We start from the raw sequence: 21,255 nt of genomic DNA on the forward strand, positions 1-21,255 counted from the left end.
TAAAACAGTGCCATAGATTCAGTGAACTTGATTTTGAATTTCATTAGTTCTCCTAGCAGTTAAGGTAACATTCATTACAGGAATAATCAGTATACAGACTTCCTTCAATTATCCAAGGTCACCATCTGCCCAACAGAGGAGAGGAATGTGGAATATGGTCCCAGGCATTCACTTCCCGAACCAAATGTCACAAAACGCAAACACAGAAGCAAGTATTGTGGCAACTTAAAAGACTAAAAAGAAATAAAAACCGCAGCCTAAGTTTTCCTGGGTCTGAGCCTACTTCACAAAAGTTAAATCCAAAAAACAAAACTGAAAAGGATAGTCTCAAAAGAAGATACAAAATGAAACAAAATAAACACATTTGACTTCCGATTAGACTCATTGTGTTATTATTTCTACTGAGTTTTCTTTTTCCTTTCCCCCACTTCCTCTTCCCCCCCTTCTTCTTCCTCTTTTTTTCTTTTTTGTGCCTCCTTTCTTGGTCTTTCTCGCTTTGATTTGTTAAGAAAGAGATAAAGAGATAAAAGTGTAATATGAAAACTTCAGTAAGTTAAAAGTGATGATGTGTAATTTTTCTATTACTATTTATATATTGTTAAAATTGGTTAATTGTAATGAACTGATGTAGCAGTTACTGTGTTTTTATCCTTTGTTATTGTTGAATTCTAAATAAAGTATTATTCTTTTTTAAAAAAGAAGAAGAAGATACAAAACACTGCAGTAAACATGAAGGCTATTCTTTTGAAACCTGGCAAAGTGTAAAATTACTGAACCATGAGCAGTCGACCATTCACCAGTGCGGAGGGTCAGTTGTCAAGATGAGCAACAGAATCTCACTGTCCCATTACAATTTTGTCCAGCATTTACTAACTTTGTCCTTAAAATGATACCTAAGAGATCTGTTGAGATAGCTCAACAAAAACAGATGTCTGCTGAAACTTTCTCTAACTAGCCAACCCTTAGTAAAAAGCAGCATGTTTTTATTTTACCTGCTGGCCCACATATCTGAGTCCATCGAGATTGACCTTCCACTCTATCAGCAGCTGATGGGTGTCATTCTTGCCGCCCCATATCCTCACCACAAAGCAGGAAACGGATGTATCGAGGCGATCGGGCATAAGACCAAAGTCAAGACTTCGCCATGTTGGATTCTATCGTTGCGAAACGAGAGAGACAGCTACAGTATACTGAAAATGTTCAGGGTTTTACCTGGCCATGCATTAAGCTGCCTTATACCAAGACAGACAGACCGTTGATTCATTTAGTCCAATGCTTTTAAAAGAATGTGCTCTAGCTAGCAGCCCCAACACGGCCGTGCAATGGAGCCTATGAAAGTTTCCAGTGCCCATGAAGTTTCTGCACTCCACACACACACACAACTCTAGTTTTCTACAGTAAGACAGGCCCTAGAGCAGAAAGCGAACTGGAAGGGGAAATGCTCTGAAAGGAACAGATTAAGGTGGCTGAAGAGGAGGGAACAGATGGGCAGGGGAGGGAAAGGGAAGGCAGGAACAAACAACCCCAGGAAAAGAAGGAAGGGAACTCTGTGTGTGTGTGCACGCGCGCACGCGCTCGTGTGTGTGTCTGTATGTATTTGCTTGCTTGATTTTCTTCTATAGAGCCTATTTTGTGTTTGTTTTGGTTTTTTCCCTGAATACAGTGGTACCTCAGGTTACATACACTTCAGATTACATACGCTTCAGGTTACAGACTCCGCTAACCCAGAAATAGTGCTTCAGGTTAAGAACTTTGCTTCAGAATGAGAACAGAAATCGCTCCAGCGGCACGGCGGCAGCAGGAGGCCCCATTAGCTAAAGTGGTGCTTCAGGTTAAGAACAGTTTCAGGTTAAGAACGGACCTCCGGAACGAATTAAGTACTTAATCCGAGGTACCACTGTACAGTCATACCTCGGGTTGCGAACGTGATCCGTGCGGGAGGCATGATGGCAACCCGCAGTGCCGTGTCTGCGCACGCGCGTGACGCAATTCCATGCTTCTGCGAATGCGCATGACATCGTTTTGCACTTCTGCGGATGTGCCGAAACCAGAAAGTAACCTGTTCCAGTACTTCCGGGTTCAGCGCGGTCCGCAACCCGAAAACGCGCAACCTACAACGTTCATAAGGTATGACTGTATAGGTGGTGAACTGGATGTGATTGGCAGGTAGACAGGATCCTGGGTTCCCCCACTCTTGGTGGGACACTCCAATTGGTGAACAGGGCCTATCAATCCTTTGACATCACTGATATTCATGCTATCAAGGAAAATCTAAGGCCAGCTAAGAGAAGAGATTGCCAGAAGATCACTCCTTGCAGCATGCACAGTCACCAAACATTTATTGCAAGTTTTAACAGTGTTTTAAACTCCGACCAGAAGCAGCTCAGTGTTTACATGACAGGAAACAAAGCCTCGTTCAGCTGCCCTAAAAAAACTAATGCCAGTCTCCGGTTTAACGCAGCGACGCACACAGCTTGCCAACTTGCACATAATGCCAAATGGAAACATTGAGACAGTTTGAACAATGTTTCACTCAAATATCTAGACATTTTGGAGAAAAGATTAATCTGGAACTTTGCTGAAGCCTCACAGTGAAGGCAACTTACCAGAGAATTCTTTATCACTTCACTCTTATAAAATTCTAGAAAAGGAAACAAAATTAAAGAGAGCATTAGAGGTCAGACTGCGCAGGTCTGGGATACAGAGCAGATACTTATGCTATGGAAAAAGATTTTTAAATTTGTATGAAAGGTAACTCACATACCAAAAAAAATATTTTATTCTTGGGAGAAACTTGATAAGGATTCATTCAAAATAATAATGAATGGCCCTTATGGAAAATAAGCTGCCCTGACTATGAAGAAGGGGAACGTGGTGCCAGGGGAAACATGGTGCCAGGGGAATGGGAATCACGGGTGGCCAGAAAATCCATCACTGCCACATTATGGTGGCACCAAAAAGCGAAAGGAAATGGCAGGCTGAACACAGTGTAAACAGACAAACCTGCAGGATTCAATGTGGACATGGAAGGGGGCACTAGCAGCCTAAGTGAGAGTCCGCTTTTACAAATATATTTCAGGAGCTGAAAATGCCAAGGTTTAAAATAAAAAAAAATTAGGCATGCACGCACAGAGCACTGGAATTAGGTTCATTCTAGGTCTACTGAACTGCAAACTTAAATAGTACTGCAGAACAGTTGCTTGGCTTTTATTCCAGAAGGCAGGCAGTGCCTCAAAGAAGAATGTTCATTTGCTTCAGCCAGACGTTAGTTCAAGCTAAAATTATTTGGCTACTAGGAACAAAAACCCCCACCCGCTTTTGTCACATTCTTTTTTTTAATGTGAGGAAACAGATTAAACCTGCAAACCTATACACATTTACCTAGGAGAAATGCCCATTTAACACAGTGGGACTGTGTTAAGAGTAAATATGGATAAGGGTCTCAGCAGAATGAGACCAGAGGCCTCTCTAGTCCAGCATTCTGTTCTCACAGTGGCCACGAAAAAGGGCAACAGATGTCTCCCGCTTGTGCATGCCAGCTATGTATTCAGGAGCATACTGTCTCCAATGCTGGAGGTAATATAAAGCCATCGTAAGAAGCAGCATAGGATTGTTCTCTAAGGAACCAGAAGTTAGAGTGAGTGCATGGCCAAGATATGATCTTTCAGGTCCAACACTCTACAGCATACTATTTTACCACATGCCTACTTGGGGGGGATGGAAAAAATCTGCAAAAATAAATATAAAAATGGGAGTTTATAATGAAACAAGTGAGCCTGACACTACTATGCCAAACGTACACAGTTTCTACTTTTTCTGAGCAAAACATTTACATTTTCCATGTGCAGGAACTGAATCTTTTCAACTCCAAATATAAGCATGCTACATTATTTTATTTTAGGAAGGGGGGGGGAATCAAATTTATCCAAAATGTCAAACGATGACATTGCAACATATTCTACAAATACTGCTTAACGTAAGCATTCCAAGAGGAACAGTGCCTGGAATGATTTCCTAGCTTCACTTCAGTATCATTTTTGAGGCTTTGAAAAAAGTAGCTCCTCCACCCTGAATTGAAAAAAATTGTTCAGGAAGAGTCTCTTTAAAAGGACAAACTGCTAGGGTTACTGCCGCAGCAGCTCCAGTCTCTTATCTTTCGGTTCTTCAGTGTGAGAGCTGGTGTGAGTGGGAATATTTAGGCCTCAATCCTGCCACAAACACTATGCAGCGGCAAAGACTATGAATGGAAGCACTGAGGTCATATTCTGGATTCTTAATGGTAGTTCAAAGCTTAGCTACCACGGAGATAAGCACCTTAGAAAAATATTAAGAAAGACTGGGCAGAGTCTGGGGACAGGTCAGAGGCACAGGGGTGGCACAGCATAAATTGTTTGTGTCCACAGCAGCCAGGAAAGCGACTTGCAGCTGCCTGCAACAGCTTGATGAACTTTCATCTACTTGCCAGTATACAGAGGCAGGGAGATCAGACTACAGAAACAGAAGATGTAAACACCCAAAGACATCATACACTAAGCGGTAAATGGACATCTGTTAATCCTTTCATAGCTACTACTGTGGCTGTTGAGAGCGATCAAGCTATAAGGTTTCTTGGGGATTAGTAAAACGGACTTGGGTTGCAAAGTACTGAATTCAATCAGAGCAGAATCTGAAGGATTTCAGTTTTTAAAAAGTTCTTTCAAAGATTAGGAAAGTCTAAAACTTCAATGATCAGGGTTCAACACTTCCTATACTTTCTCTAGCCCAGACTCCCTAGGAACACATACACACACACATAGCGAGACTTATTTTCCCTCCTCCTTTGAATCAGATTTGGCCTTGTAAGACCAAGATTCAAACATTAGCTCTGCCAAAAAGTCACTGGGTGGTCCATAAATGTCAAGCCAAAACTGAACGAGAGATAAGGAACAAGAGATGCTGAAACCAGCCACCCCAAACATCCTTCTCCTGCTCTCCCCTGGCCTGTGACGGATAAAGTATTGTTTTCCTACTTTGGTTTTTCCTCTTTTACTTCCTTGCTTGCCCCTTGCAAGGTGCAATTCATGCTGCAATCATGTCACGTGAACTGATTTGCAGCAGCAGACATTACCATGCTATCTAGTTTCAGCCTAAGCATTAACCTAGAGCAGAGCTTTCCAAACTGTGTGTCAAGACACGTTAGCACGTCGGCTGCAGTGTGTAGGTGTGTCATGCGAACACTCTTATAAGGGGTTAGTTTAACCTCCGGCTTGTTAGTAAAACTAAATTACTGTGACGCGAAATGATGCATGTCTTAAAAGTGCGCCACCAACATGAAAAGTTTGGAAAACTGTGATTAGATTATATAAGGACAAAGAAAGAAAGAGAGAAATTACGGGAATTGTCTTACATGTACCTTTACATATCTTTGCATTATTACACAAGTGAAGAGTGAAGTAGGTATCCAGGAGACGATAGCCATTCCTATTAACAATGTTCCGTGCTGCTATGTTCCTCAGGTGACGAAGACGCCGCTGCAAAGAAACATTAACAAATTTTTAAGAATGGAAGTGGCAACATAAGCATGATGATGAAAATGCACAACATACATTATAACAAAATTAGGAGTCTTTGTTACGTAAAGCCATTTCTGAGCTAGAGAGGAGGTGGGGTTGCGGGCTTCACGCCCCTCCCCACACTCGCGGGGGCTGGCTGCAGCCCCCGCAATGCCAGGGAAGCCTCGGGCACGTCATCCACAGGCCAGCCATCGGCTGGCCCGGGGGGGCGTGGCCTCGCTGCTCTTAGGTCTGGCACGGCCGAGGCTTTCCCTCTTTTCCACGCAGCAGCCAGCTAGGTTATTTCCCCTTCCCTCCCACCTGTTAGGCTAGGCTCTCTGACGTTGCTATGGACCTCGGTTGGTCGCCGTTGAGGGGCCTGGTAGGAATTTTTCCATTTGGCAGATTGGCACCGGCCACTTGGTTTTCGCCTACCTCGTAGCAATCCGTCACAACTCCGCGGTATTGGTGGTTAGGCATTGGTGTGGGTATTTTCTATCGTTATGCAGATGAGGAGGGGAAGGCAGCGCCATTGATGTGCCTCAGCAGGACTCCCCCTACTGGTGGTTAACCCTTACCGGTCTTCAAGCAAACGGGTATGAGCCGGTTAGTTGTTAGGACCAATGCCTAAGCCAATACCGCTCAATTCCTGTAATCAATAAAGTTGTGGCCTAATTTGACCCATTAACTCGAATTCTTGTGTCTTGTGTCTTTATTTCTGGAGGGGGGAGGGGGGAACTCGCCACGCAATTCATTCAACATGTAAAAACTGAATTTTAATCCAAGTAAAACGTAATTTTATTCTCCTAACTTTAGCATGTTTCACAGCACCGTACACCTCTTTGATCCCTAATTTCCCCTTAAAGTACTGAAGCACAGGATTTCAACTTTTCACAGGTTTTCAAATTTCTTAGGGTTCCTCAAGAGTGCCACCAACCATACCCAACTGTTGCCAAACGTTCCTTATCAGGGCCAGGAATGATGCGAGTTATAGTGAGGCAATATCAGAAGGGCACCACACTGGCTAACCCTAGACTAGAGCAATTATCAGAGCGGCACTCTCAGCCCCAGTGGACTTGACTTGCTGCACATTTACTGAAAACATTAGCCACCCCTGGGTGCATCTCACAAACCAACACTGAAGCTGAAGTAAGCCAAAGAGCAGAAGAACTATTTTGTCTCTGTTTTCTATGTACACAAGGACGGAACCACCAGGATGTTGCAGAGTAGGGGCTCATCCAGACTTCTATTTGCACCACCCTTCCCAGGAAAACTCCGTATTTTACCATGCTAATGGCAGTCCATGGAAAATTTGAATGCCGTTTGCTCTGAATCAGCGGTATAACACGGGTTTTCCCAGAGAAAGCACCCGGAGAACAACAACAAAAAATCCCACTTGGACCTGTGCTTGGACCTGTGCCAAGAAACACAGCACAGAAGGAAGTCTGGTTAACAGCTTTTTTCAACAGCACTGTACCACAGCCGCTTTCCCCTACCTCCTTTAGCTGTTGTGTTACTTTCCATAGTGGTAGGGAAAGATTAGCGTTTCACACACATCCCTGCACACCTGGTATGATCTGAAAGACGCTGCACACAAAGGAGAAGCACAATATGGATAGGAATGCCTTTTCTCTCTGCGGTCTCCGGCCATTGTCTAAATATGGCTGCGCTCAGCTGGTGACCTACAAGTAACAGAGTCCTGTTTATCTTTTGACTTTTGCCTGGAGGAGCCTCACATAAGCAGTGCAAACCCTTTCAGCCCCTCCAGCTTATCCCCTACCTACGCTTCAAGGCTCTCCTTTCAGGGGTTGCCACTTCCTCAAACCATTTGCTGAACTACTCTGTCCTCACTTTCCACCACCAGGTTTCAACTAAGTGTTCCAGAATAACAGAAGGGGGATTACCCAGCTTCAGAGAGCTGGTGGGGTGTACGATCTGTAGAGGGTGAACTCAGAACTCCTATAATCTCATGAAGAGGATTCCAGAAGCAACATATAGGCTTACAAAATAAGTGCTGGAGAAGCTTCTGGGGTATCTTCTTTGGCAATTTGTGCCTTGAAGTATCAGATTCTTCCAGGCATTTCCCCTGAATTGTTCATATTACACTAGAGTCACCATTTGGCAGGCTATGAGGACCTGAAGCTGAAAAGTTAAGACGGAGCGCTTTCTTTGTAATTCAGCCGTAGTAAACACAATGTTCCATCATCTGTAAAATGCAGAGGCTATCAATACAAAAAACTCTTTCTGCACTGGATGGATGCGGATGCCGGACAAGGGAAGCCCGGAGAATATCTGAGGCTGCAATTGATCCATGACTAACACCACACCACAGACTGACATCTTTAAGCTGCCCAACTTACTGGTTGACAAGCTTTCTCTACCACTCTGACAACTAGCACCATGTAATGTGCCTGAATCTGAAGTCTGACTGGAACAATGCATGTTGAACTTCTACAGGGCACAAACTGTGGTTATCAACTAGCTAAGCAGTACAGCATGGTTTAGCTGCAATTATTATAGAACATTATCTATCCTGTCTTCTGTTTGATGTGCAAAATGTGATTGCATCTGAAGAAAAACGAATTAGCCAGTGTTGCCATGGATATTAATATTCTCAACTGGTCCTTCTTTGCGTATATTAATTTCATTCTGCTTCATACTCCTGATTAATTTTATTACCTATTAGAATATTTCTAATGTACAGCGCATGCTGAGAATTTGGTATTTTAACCTTAATCTCTTTGTGTGATTTTTCTAAATTAGTTATAGAAGGTTTGGACATGAGAATTATAGAGCAGATTTACCCACAAAGCCTGGACAGCACTACTACAGCCTACCTCCTTGCTTGTTTGAAGACCTCAATCACTGTTCAAAAAAGTTTAAGTTGTCAAAAACAAGTTTCCAACTCCACAACTTTTAAGGCAACACAATTTGAATATTTAGATCTTCTAGGGATTCAAGCATGCAGAAGTACAGTACACCAACTGGTACCCAGGTTGCTGAAGGTTATGACTGACAGCTAAGCTCAACCCCGGCACCTCTTGGTTAAACACTATCTGAAAGGAAGGAGGGTAGACAGACCAGAATGCACCAACCAAACTCAGGGAACCTGCTTCTCACTGGCACACATAGTCCCCATTCCTAAAGGCACAGAGGTTTCCCCATTGCAATCACAAAGAATTCCTGGGCCACAATGCTAGGCTCCCTCTCGTGCTTTTATGTTGTGCCAAAATGTCTTCGTAGTCACTACATAAGAAAGGCAAACATCATGCCACCCAGTTTTACCACTTAATCCTGCAGAGTCGCAGAACTTATTTCCTGGAATTAAGGACAACTGTCTAGACCAACTGAAAATAGCTTTAGTTTAAATGACACTTATTATTGTGCTACTAAACATTCTTGCTGAACTTTCTTCGTGGCTTTGTAGAGGTAAGTGAAAGTTTATAACGCAGCTTTGAAAAACTGTAACTGTTACTTTGTATAGGTGTTTGCTGATAAAAGTGCAGTACATTTTGGGTGAATTAATAATCAAAGTTCTCATCATAGAAGCCAACTCCTTCTATTCATTCTTCCTCATGAATAGTGCTAGACAACGACCAGAAGCCTAATACTAGTACCAAATGTGTTGACTGCTGCAGTATCAGAGAGTCATGTTGGAGCATTTGCTTTCTCCCCTGGAGAAAGAAGTAAGGAAACCGGCAAAGTCCACGCCAACTCAGCATTTAGATTTCGCTAGGGGGATTTTGCACCTGACTATCGGCAACTTGAGGGACACGGGTGGCGCTGTGGGTTAAACCACAGAGCCCAGGACTTGCCGATCAGAAGGTCAGCGGTTCGAATCCCCGTGACGGGGTAAGCTCCCGTTGTTCGGTCCCTGCTCCTGCCAGCCTAGCAATTCGAAAGCACGTCAAAGTGCAAGTAGATAAATAGGTACCGCTCCGGCGGGAAGGTAAACGGCGTTTCCGTGTGCTGCTCTGGTTTGCCAGAAGCAGCTTAGTCCTGCTGGCCACATGACCTGGAAGCTGTACGCTGGCTCCCTCGGCCGATAAAGCGAGATGAGCGCCGCAACCCCAGAGTCGGTCACGACTGGACCTAATGGTCAGGGGTCCCTTTACCTTTACCTATCGGCAACTTGTGATGCGGGTGGTGCTGTGGTCTAAACCACTGAGCCTCTTGGGCTTGCAGATCAGAAGGTCGGTGGTTCGAATCCCTGCGACAGGGTGAGCTCCCCTTGTTCGGTCCCAGTTCCTGCCAACCTAGCAGTTCAAAAGCACGTCAAAGTGCAAGTAGATAAATAGGTACCACTCTGGCGGGAAGGTAAACGGCGTTTCCGTGCGTTGCTCTGGTTCGCCAGAAGCGGCTTAGTTGTGCTGGCCACATGACCTGGAAAAACTCTCTGAGGACAGGACAAACGTCGGCTCCCTTGGCCAGTAAAGCGAGATGAGCACCGCAACCCCAGAGTCGTTTGCGACTGGACTTAACTGTCAGGGGTCCTTTACCTTTTATCGGCAACTTGCAACCAAGTGAAGATGCCCAGGTGCCAGGTGGCACCTGATGTCTCCACCATTTGAAGGTGCATGGTTCTTGACTGTTTTCACACACTAGCAGCACATCCTACAGAATTCTATCCATTATATTTTATCTGCACAATCAGACTGAATTTCGGGCACTAAAAAGTCGAATTGAAAAATACAACTTTCGAGCTGTCTGGCCCCAAAATGGCAACTAAGCATTCCGTTTTGGCGACTGTAACCCTGGCTTAAGGAGATATTTGGCAACTAGCTGATGTATCTGAGTTTCTAACACGGCCCCCAACTATTTCTTTCAAAATCCCAGGGATCTTAACAGACCAGAGGAACAGAAGTACAAATAAGCCCCAACTGGCAGGAAAGTTCAACTCACAGAAGATGCTGCAATTCTAAACTAGGAATGCCAGAACCCTCTCCCCAGAAAGGTGGCAATGTCCACTTTTTGCTTTCAAAAATGCTAACTCCAAGTTGAAGGAACTATCGCAAAATGCAAACCTAAATGAGTGGGGCCTACATCAGCAGAAGCATGCCTAGGATTGTGCTGCATATTTTCCACATGCAAATATTACTGAAGTTAATGATAATAATAATAATAATAATAATAATAATAATAATAATAATTTATTATTTGTACCCTGCCCATCTGGCTGGGTTAAAGCAAAGACCTTAGCAGGGAAATGAAAGTGGTATGTATGGACGTCATACCTACTTTCTACTCATAGAAAAATTAGGAAAGCTGCTTTAGCAGAAAGCTACGAGTTTATTCATATATTCCACAGATTCCAAAAGCCTCCCACACCTTCCTGTGTCAAAAACAGTCCCTTGCCCAGATGCCAAACCACACAATTTTCTCTGTGGCCTACAATGTAGTTTGACAGCTGTCCTCACAAACACCAGAAAACAAAACAAAACAAGTCTGGATATCGTACAATTGTGAGGTTTGAGACAACTATCAATGTGCATAGCTATCCAGGCATAGCTACAAGCTAAGTTTTTAAACAAACCTCCTCTGGTCCAAAACCTGCTAATGGCTTGAAGAAATTTACAGGACTCAAAAGTTAAGTAAGTAAACTGGCCAATTTCCAGCCAAGCAGAAGGCATTTAGAATGAAATCTCATTTCCTGTTAACAGAAAAAATAAAGGGATATGAAAGCTCCCTAGATACAAGAATGCAAAGTTTACTACATTCTTCCATGTACACCAATACTTTCAACATGACATCTTGAAAGTCTTGTTATCCAACAAGCACCAGACAAAAAGGAGAACTTAACAGGTAAAAGTTCTACCCTGTTTTAAAACTAATGGGCTTCTTAAAAACAATAAAAAACAACAAAGAAATAAAAAGCCCCAACTACCATGTTAAACAGACAATCACAGTTTCCTGCTTCTACCTGCTGACCCCCAAGAATAGAACGCCTATGCCAAAGGATTTTGCAATCCTTGAATAGCCACAACAATATCTGCAGAAAATCACAAAAGTTATGCCTACATCAATTTAGAGATGTCTAGTTCTATAACAGACAGTCATGTAATCCCCACAGATACTCAGGACATGAAATCCATTGCAACATGCAAGAAACCATGTTCCACCCACAACTGGAAAAAAACCAAAAACCAAAGGTAAGTAGCTCTAATGCAAGCAGTATTCTCTTTCCCATTACCTGTACTGGTTTTTACATAACAGGCAATACTTTCCCTTTCAGATATCAGTTTGAAATGTTGAGGCAGTGCAAAAAGCTAACTTGCTTGAGTGCAAGAACTACTCATGGTCCATAGTTGCAGCTGATGGAGATCTCAAATATTTACACTGTTGTATATTTACACTGTTGTATCTGACTTTGAAGTCAGCATATCTCAGTGTTGTGTGTAGTATAGTGGTGTTGCAATTACTGTATAAGTACTTGTGTTCAGTTTGTACAGCAGAGCATAAAATTTAGGAGTCTTAAGCTTAAGAACCAAGTTAGCATGGGCTAGCTGATTATAGCATGGCTACCACACGTGAAGATGAATGTGTGAACAAACCTTAGAGATCCATCAGGTGCTCAAACTACATTTGATGGCAAAGACTTGTGATCACTTCAACCAGAACTAAGAAAAAGCAGCCGTGGAATGGGTTACTTTTAAGTAGAAATGCATGACATCTGTCGAACAAGCATCCGAAAGCAGCTCTGCAACTTCTGAGAGATCAACTGACAGCAGCGTGACTGCTCCCAACATTTTTACTGAAATCCTTCCAAGGGGAATTGCAGCTATAGGGATGATTTGTTCCACTAGGCTGCCTAGTCACAGCCGATAGGAAAACAAAGATCTGTAAGAACCTCATTACCTCCTAAGATTCTGAAGTTCACGTTCATTTTAATCTAAAGACACATCTAATGCTTCACTGCTTATAATAATGTTTGTTGCTTGGCAGTGTAAACAAAATGTAATCCAAGTGAGCATCAAGGTTAATATGCTAATGGCTAATTGGGGACGTTATGTTATTCTCAGTTCCTTATGCTGTTTATAACTATTTCCTGCCTCAGAAATTCCAGCTTGTTCTTAGTCGTTAGAACTAGATATTAACCAAGCAGCTATTGAGTGGGGTGTTAAGGGAGGGGTAGTGCCACTGGTGGGGGTCATGTTCGGCTCCTTCTGGGGTGGCTTGTCCACCTTTGGTCCCCACCCAGCACTCAGCTCTCACCTGTGGCTCCTAGAAGCTGCCAGCATGTGACAGTGGCCACACCCAAGAAACGGCTTTGACTGGCCCGCTAAACCGAGTGAGGGTAAGCCAATGGGTCTCAAACTTTCAGTGAGTTTGGGACTTCCCCTGCACAGGCTCCAACAAATTGAGCAGACAAAACCAATGGTGGGTGAAGAAGGTGGTTTCTGCACACACTGCAGAAGGAAGCGAGGGGCAGCTGGGGTTCGTCAACCTGGGAAGGTAGCTTATCTAGAAGAAGGAAAACTACTATCCTAACCCTCTGCTAGCTGCCTTGCAGGTTATCTTCAGGAGAAGGAAAGGCTAAGGAGTAAACCCTACACAAATCCAGAGTGAAGCCTCTAAGACAGCTGGATGGCGCCAGAAGGAGGCCCAACGTTTTGCTGACGCCAGACGTCTTGCTCTGCTCTGGACCACATCAGCAAGGTAGGCTTTGTCATCTGGGCAGCCCAGGACCTCCATACATACTGCCCAGGCTTGCAGCCCAGGGAACTAACTTTGGTGCTGCTTTGGTGGTTTCACCCCCAGAGGTGCACTCCATTGTCACTCGAGACAAATGGATGCCAACAACCGATTGCCACAGAAATAGAGCTCATAAATAATAAGCAATAGGCAGGGAGAGACTAGAGGTGCTGCATCTGAAAGCAAAACTCAAGCAGCTAACGTACACCTGACTTAAAGGTAAAGGTCCAGTCGTGACAGACTCTGGGGTTGCACGCTCATCTCACTCTATAGGCTGAGGGAGCCGGGGTTTGTCTGCAGACAGCTTCCGGGTCACGTGGCCAGCATGACTAAGCCGCTTCTGGCGAACCAGAACAGCACACGGAAACGCCGTTTTCCTTCCCGCCGGAGCGGTCCCTATTTATCTACTTGCACTTTGACGTGCTTTCGAACTGCTAGGTTGGCAGGAGCAGGGACCGAGCAATGGGAGCTCACCCCATCACAGGGATTCGAACCGCAGACCTTCTGATCGGCAAATCCTAGGCTCTATGGTTTAACCCACAGCGCCACCTGCATCCCCATACCTGACTTACTAAACTTTAAAGCAGAGACTCTGCCTAATCCTTTAAATCAGGGATAGGGAACTCAGGGCCTTTCAGATGTTACTGGACTGCAACTTCCATCACTCCTTACCAATGTAACACTGGCCAGGGCTGAAAGTCACTGGTACCAGAAAAACCTAGAAAGAAACAGGTTCTTCACCCAAGCTTTAAGTGAAATCCTTGCAACTGTGGAGTAGGTAAGAGAGGAAAGTGGGATCAATCACAGAGTAAGTTGACCAGTATCTACTTCCTCTCTTGGCAAACTTTTAATGGTATGCACACATACTCAAAGAGTGCATGAAGGCACCAATTGGCAGGTTCTATTTCACAAAGCATGTTCCAAACAAAAGAAAGGAAAAAAAGATATCTTTAGTCTGCCAACTGAATACATGTCAAGAGGACGGTGTTGAGAAACTGCACTGATCACCGAGCCCTTCCACCATTGATTGAAGCAGAACTTCAAAAAGATAGCTGAAAGTAGCTGAGCTTTGAAGTTACAAACACACTATGCTATATTTAGGTAAGCCATCAAACAGAAGAACTGCAGATTTGCTTAAGCTCCGTGTCCCTTTCCAAACATGCTTCACAGTACCACACAAGTCACATCAACAAGATCTTTACAAAAACATCCCTCAAGTAAACAAAAGGGAGGAGGAAGAATGTTAGAGTAAAGGGAGAAAAAAATGGCTCTGCTCTCATTTCCTTTATAATCAGGTAATTCTGGTTAACAAAAAAATGTACCACTTGATGGTAAAAGAACATGCATCATCCAAACAAATGGCATTTTCATAACAAACCACTTATTGAGAGGCAAAATACCTCCTTAAGGTATTCAATAATAAATACCCTGTCATACAAAGAAGCCCTGCATGAAAATAGGAAGCTTCCTCATACCAAGTCATACCATTGGGTCCATCTAGTTGTCCATGGGGTCACAAAGAGTCGGACACGACTAAACGACTAAACAACAACAAAAAGTTGTCCACACTGACTGGCAGCAGCTCTGCCATGGGTTTAAACTGGGTACTTCTGCACGCAGACCAGATGTTCTACTAGCAGGCTACACCCTTCCCCTATTTTTTGCCCAATGTTTCAGAAGCTGGGGTGGGTGGGATACATAGACAATGTTTTCGTATATAATTTGCTTCATCTCCCCTTGTCATAAAAAACACTTTACGTTTACTTCCCGCCCCGGTCCTTCACTTCTAAATGCTTTCCTTTTCATGTTCTCTTTTAGATTGCAAGCCTTAGGATAGGAATTGCCTTATTTCTGATTGTCGCAAACCAGGCTGGGAGGCTTTTATGACTGCAAAGAGGTTAGCAGAAGCAGTATCAACAAATGTGTAGTGCAAGCGCAGCCTCCATTCATACCAGCCTTATTTTCTTCACCCTACAATGATGGAACAAAATAATCTCCAACAGAAGGGCTGAACACCATTTAGTACAGTGGTACCTCGGGTTACATACGCTTCAGGTTACATACGCTTCAGGTTACAGACTCCGCTAACCCAGAAATAGTACCTCAGATTAAGAACTTTGCTTCAGGATGAGAACATAAATCGTGCTCCAGTGGCACGGCAGCAGCAGGAGGCCCCATTAGCTAAAGTGGTGCTTCAGGTTAAGAACAGTTTCAGGTTAAGAACAGACCTCCAGAACTTAACCCGAGGTACCACTGTACATGGGTAGGCAAAAAAGGCCCGGGGGCCGAATCTGGCCCAATCTCCTTCTAAGTCCGGCCCATGGATGGTCCAGGAATCAGCGTGTTTTTACATGAGTAGAATGTGTCCTTTTATTTAAAATGCATCTCTGGGTGATTTGTGGAGAATAGGAATTCGTTCATTTTCCCCCCTTCAAAATATAGTCCGGCCCCTCACAAGGTCTGAGGGACGGCGGACCGGCCCCCTGCTGAAACCTTTGCTGACCCCTAATTTAGTACTTAGGTCCACTAGATTTGCATACAGTGGTGGCCGCAAGACGAACGCCTTGCAAGACGAAAGGGTTTTTCCGTTTTGGAGGCGCTTCGCAAAACGAATTTCCCTATGGGCTTCCTTCGCAAGACGAAAGCCCATAGGGAAATCTCCAGGACAGCGGGGAAGCACAGCGCGTCTTCCCCACTGTCCTCGGACCTCCTCCGAAGGCTGCCGGTGGGGCGGAGAGACCTCCTCCCGCCGCCAGCCTTCGGAAGGCTGTCCTGAAGACTTGCGGTGGGAGGAGGGTTTTCCTTCCCACCGCCAACATTCAGAATGCTGTTCTGAATGTTGGCGGTGGGGAGGAAAAACCCTCCTCCCACCGCAAGCCCCGGCAACAGAGGAGAAGCGCTGCGCGCTTTCCCCTCTGTTCCCGTACCTGTCCTGAAGGCTTGCGGTGGGGAGAAAAGCCCTTGTCCGCACCGCCAGCCTGGCAAGCGGTCTCCATAGGAACGCATTAATTGATTTTCAATGCATTCCTATGGGAAACCGTGCTTCGCAAGACGAAAAACTCGCAAGAAGAAAAAACTTGCGGAACGAATTAATTTCGTCTTGCGAGGCACCACTGTAGTTAAGAAGGGATCCCGAGGGCCATCTAGCCCCAAACCCCTCCAATGCAGGAACCTATTGCCCAAAGCGGGATTTGAACCCGTGGCCGTGGGATGAAGACTTTCCTGCTCTGCCGACTGAAGCCCAGCCAACCTTGGCTTTCCGTGCGGGCGAGTCGCTTTCGCCAGCTTACTTGCAAGGCTGCTAAGCCCTTCTCCCCAAACCGGGGCCCATTAACCTCTTCCTGCCCGGTGCACATGCCCCGAAGGGGGGCGGGACACGCAACCCCCCTCTTCCCTCCCCACCCCAGGCGGCGACCCACCTGCTGAGAGGGCAGCTCCGCATGCAGGGCGCGGGAGGCCGGGCCCGGCGGCGGGAGGACGGCGGCGGTCTGGCTCATGCTGGCGGGGCGCGGGGGGCGTCCCGGCGGGAGCGGCCTTCGCGCCTGCGCATTGAGCCCCCTCCCTCAGGGTCCTCGCCGCCACCGTCGGGCACGGAAGGGTTAACGATGACGGCGGGGGGGGGAGGAACGGTCGCCGACGCCTCACCGGCCTCCTCAACCGCCCGAGACCGACAGCTCGCTCCCTCACGGAGCCATGTTCCTGCCCCGCACCGCTGGGCGAGAAGGGAACCGCGGAGGAAGACGCCGACGGAGGCACGCCGCCCGCTGATTGGCTCACAGGGGCGGAGGGGAGGGGCTCCGGCTCGCCACGCCGCGTTCCCATTGGTCCGCAGCAACGTCGATCCAACCCTACGTCCCCGACGCCGCTGTTTGTATGTGGGGCTTTGAAGGGGGGAAACGCCGCCTCTGTCAAAAAGCCCTGAGAGCCGCGAAGTCAGAGCCCGAAGCTCATTGGTTGGCGGGCTCGGGAAGGGGCGGGACCGAAGGCTTAAGAAGCCGTTCGCGATAGGACGGCGGGGGTAGTGGTGAAAGACGGTTAAGCCAACGGCGTTCCGGACTGGGGTGGGGGTGGGGGTGGAATAGGAGGGGCGGGGAAAGATGCGTCACGTGCTCTATGTTTTGTCACGTGACAAAAGCAGGGCAGGGAGGCCGTCACCATAGCAACAAACGAGGAAGGCCTTAGGGATGCTATGGCCCACAATGCATTGCGCTAGGGCAATAACATGTTTGCTTCTTAAAGGGAGCTCTCCTTATAAATTGTGGGTTTAAAAATCATGACAATAAATATTATTTGCATGTGTTATTATTATATAGTACCACATTTCTTTATCGGTACCACATTTATTTATGCATATGAAAGTGAGTGGGTGGTGACTGGTATTATGGTGACTATTTTATTATTAGGCTGTCTCTCAGTATATACCCTCCAAAATGTATCTGATGAAAATAGGGATGTCCTATTCCATAGTCATAACCACAACCATAATTTTATTATTTATATCCCTCCCATCTGATTCGGTTGCCCCAGCCACTCTGGGCAGCGTCCAACATATATAAAAGCATAATCAAACATTAAACATTTTCTCCAAAAAAGAAACCCTCTAGACAGGGCAGTCTTCAGATGCCTTCTAAAAATTGTATAGTTACTTTTCTCCTTGGCTCAAAGATTGCATAACTCCATACCATCCAATGTTTCTCCAGTGAAAATAGGGACGTCCTAAGGAAAAGCGGGACATTCTGGGATGAAATCAGAAACCGGGATGGCTTCTGTAAATCCGGGACTCTCCCTGGAAAATTGGGAAACTTTGAGGGTTTGTCAGCATGCTTTTTAATTATGTTTTTATCGCCGATGTTCTGCGATGTGTTTTTAATGTTAGAATGTGTTTTTAATGGGCAGGGACTGAAGCTGGAGTTTCTATGTAGCCGTCGTGACATGTTCCCGTTTTCTAGCTTGGCCTCCTAGGAGGGCCCTGAAAATATAGGGCATGTGTTCCCTGTGCCCCTTTTACATGCTGCTGGACAGACAGTTATGCAACAGGGAAGCCGTGTTCAGTATGGAGCTCTACGAGGTAAACATGCGCTTGGTCTTCCACTCCCTTTCAGATTGCTGTTAAAACCTTAGTTGGCTGTGTCAGCTACATGGGCAAAGAAAAATCACTTTATATGCATTGTTTATGCATTCTAACACTGTGACACCGGGTGGCGCTGTGGAGTTCAGTTTTTGCCAACCTGGTTTCTCTTACAAAGTTTGCAATACGATTAACCTAAGGTGGCCAGACTTCCCCATTTCCCAGGGACAGTCCTCGGATTTACAAATCAGTTCCCTGACAAAATCCATCTATTTAGTAGGAAGTTGAAAAGTGTCCCCAGATTCATTGAAAAAAATCTGGTAACCTTAGATTAACCGAAATGCTTCTTTGATGTGTCTGGCATCCAGCCTGAGTCTATAAGAGCAGCAACCACCCTTCATAAGAGGAGATCTGGCGGATTGGGCCAGAAGCCCATCTACAGCACCATCTTGTTTCCCACGGCAGCAAACCCAAGCAAGGCATGAGCGTAGCAGCTCTTTCCTCCTTCGGAGAATCCTGCGCCTGCAGTCAAAGCAGCTGGAGGTGGGAAGGCAAGCCATTTTGTGCTCTGGAGGTCGAAACAAGCAGCGCTCATCTGTTTTCACGTCTTTTGTTCACATTAATCACTTGGCTTCCAAGCATCTGAGAGTAAGAGCTTAGCAGGCTTATGTCTTCTGAGTTCACGCGAGGGATTCAGCGCAATCCTCCTAGCAAGGGATCCATCCGCTTGCTGTCTGCAAAAGCCCTGCACTCTGCAAAAGGCTTTCAGGCGTTTTTCTCTTGCTCCCACACACGTTGGTCCGCAGGGGGATAAAATACAGTTAATTATATTCCCCCACCTACCTAATATAAAACCCACCATTAGCTTCAACTGGAAATTTACCTGTCGGCTCTACTGCCTGTTGCGGCTGGCGGAAGGGGGTGGATAAGGTCAGGGAATAATAAGGTCATACCTGCATTTCTCTGGAGGTATGATATTGTCCTTCAGCATCCTGGCTCCATGTATGCTGAGGACTTCGGCACATCCTCGTCTCTCCCACCCCAAGAGGGATGCTCCAAGGTTAATGGTTCATGTGCCAGCATCTTCTACAACAGGTGTGCAGAACCTTTTTCAGCCTGAGGACTGCATTCCTTTCTGGTCAATCATCCAAGGGCCACATAGCAGCAATGGACTGTCCCGAAGGCAAAAATGGCACACATGTACATTTTACCTTTGGACAGTTGGATTGATCCTGCACACTCCTCCCTATGCGCCATCCAGACAAGCCAGAGGAATGATCAGAGTTCAAGGATGCACCCCAGCCAAGCAAAAGCACTTGGGCAGGGAGCCAAGCAGGGCAGAGGTGGTTTGGATCGGAGCTTTCCTTCTCCTAGATGGGCTCCCTTATATTTATTTGGGGGGGGGAGCCAAAGTTGTTCAGCTTTTTGTGGGGAGCCAGAGTTGTTGAACTTCTTTGGTGGAGATCGTGTGCCTTGCGACGAGGAGGCTGTGTCAGGAGTGTGTGCAGGAGTCGGGCCCTGTTACTAGTAGGGCTTCGCAGGACTGGGGCCTTCCTAAGTTTGTTCTGGAGAGGCAAGGCGCGGCCACACAGGTGAGGCCGATTGGTAACTCACAGCACCTGGTGGCAAGAGCCGGGAAGGGATATAAGGTCAGCATTTCCCTTTGGCTCTTGGCCATAGCAACACATTCCCTGCCTTGCTGCGTTGGCTTCTTGACTCCTTGCTTCCTCATCCTCAGACCCTTGACTCCTGGTTTCCTGACCTTCGGACCCTTGGCTTCTTGATTCCGGGCTCGCTGTCCTTTGGACCCTTGGCTTCCTCCGGACTCCCATTCCTGCTCCCACCCCGCCATCTTGCCCATACTATAATAATGACCCACCTAGAGTGGTGCTGTGGTCTAAACCACTGAGCCTCTTGGGCTTTGCTGATCGGAAGGTCGGCGGTTTGAATCCCTGCAACAGGGTGAGCTTCTGTTGCTCTGTCCCAACTCCTGCCAACCTAGCAGTTTGAAAGCACGCTGGTGCAAGTAAATAGGTACCACTGTGGCAAGAAGGTAAACAGCATTTCTGTGCGCTCTGGTTTCTGTCACAGTGTCCCATTGCGCCAGAAGCAGTTTAGTTCTGCTAGCCACATGACCCAGAAAGCTGTCTGTGGACAAACACCGGCTCCCTTGGCCTGAAAACGAGATGAGCGCCACAACCCCATAGTCGCCTTTGACTGGACTTTACCTTTTTACTATAATAATAAAAAGCTACAATGAATGCTCATGGCTTGCCCACTTTTGCCTCTGGAGCCACCCACTCCAGTGTGGCCCCTGTAAGATTACGTGGAAGGGAATGTGGCCATGAGACCGAAAAGCTTCCCCCGTCCCGTGTATGGAATATAAATTTCTGAGGGTGCACCCAGTTTTCATTGGCATATGCTTAGAAAAAGTCAGCAATGGTTTATGTCATGGGTAGCCAAACTAAGGCCCGGGGGCCGGATCCGGCCCAATCACCTTCTAAATCCGGCCCGTGGACGGTCCGGGAATCAGCGTGTTTTTACATGAGTAGAATGTGTCCTTTTATTTGAAATGCATCTCTGGGTGATTTGTGGGGCATAGGAATTCGTTATTATTTTTCCAAAATATAGATCGCCCCCCCCCCACCACAAGGTTTGAGGGACAGTGGACCGGCCCCCTGCTGAGAAAGTTTGCTGACCCCTGGTTTATGCTGTAATAAATATGTTATTGAAGGGCCCACAAAACAGTTTCTTGTCCTGACTGATGTGTAAAACTAATGAATGAATAAAAGTTCCTGTTGTGGCATTGCATGGAGCAAGCCGCCTGAGGGCAGCAGCTGCTTATACTGTGTTGCGTCTCTTATTGAAGAAGCAGTCTTCAGCGCAAACGCATCTCACAGTTTTAGCTCCTTCTACTAAATCACAGTGAGCTCCCCAGCCAACACATTTTCAGTCTCTTCTCCC

At 46.1% G+C, this 21,255-nt stretch overlaps 2 protein-coding genes across 3 annotated transcripts in view; both read right to left on the minus strand.

Annotated features, from left to right (window-relative positions):
• UVRAG (UV radiation resistance associated) overlaps positions 1-16,975 on the minus strand; it is a 150,846-nt gene extending 133,871 nt beyond the window's left edge. Inside the window, exons 1-4 of one of the 2 annotated variants that reach the window (XM_083609877.1) lie at positions 16,643-16,975; positions 5,393-5,510; positions 2,607-2,641; positions 993-1,154 (exon numbers count right to left, since the gene is read on the minus strand). In XM_083609877.1, the coding sequence (XP_083466003.1) occupies positions 993-1,154; positions 2,607-2,641; positions 5,393-5,510; positions 16,643-16,720 (393 nt within the window). In that variant the 5' untranslated portion in view covers positions 16,721-16,975. The remainder of the gene's footprint in view (positions 1-992; positions 1,155-2,606; positions 2,642-5,392; positions 5,511-16,642) is intronic. The other variant, XM_083609876.1, reaches the window with a different exon arrangement.
• The window catches only part of MOGAT2 (monoacylglycerol O-acyltransferase 2), a 229,251-nt gene that overhangs the window by 63,515 nt on the left and 144,481 nt on the right, over positions 1-21,255 (minus strand). The window lies entirely within an intron of this gene.

The sequence above is a fragment of the Podarcis filfolensis genome (genome assembly GCF_964270895.1).
Source record: "Podarcis filfolensis genome assembly, chromosome: 4".
NCBI classification, from domain to species: Eukaryota; Metazoa; Chordata; class Lepidosauria; order Squamata; family Lacertidae; genus Podarcis; species Podarcis filfolensis.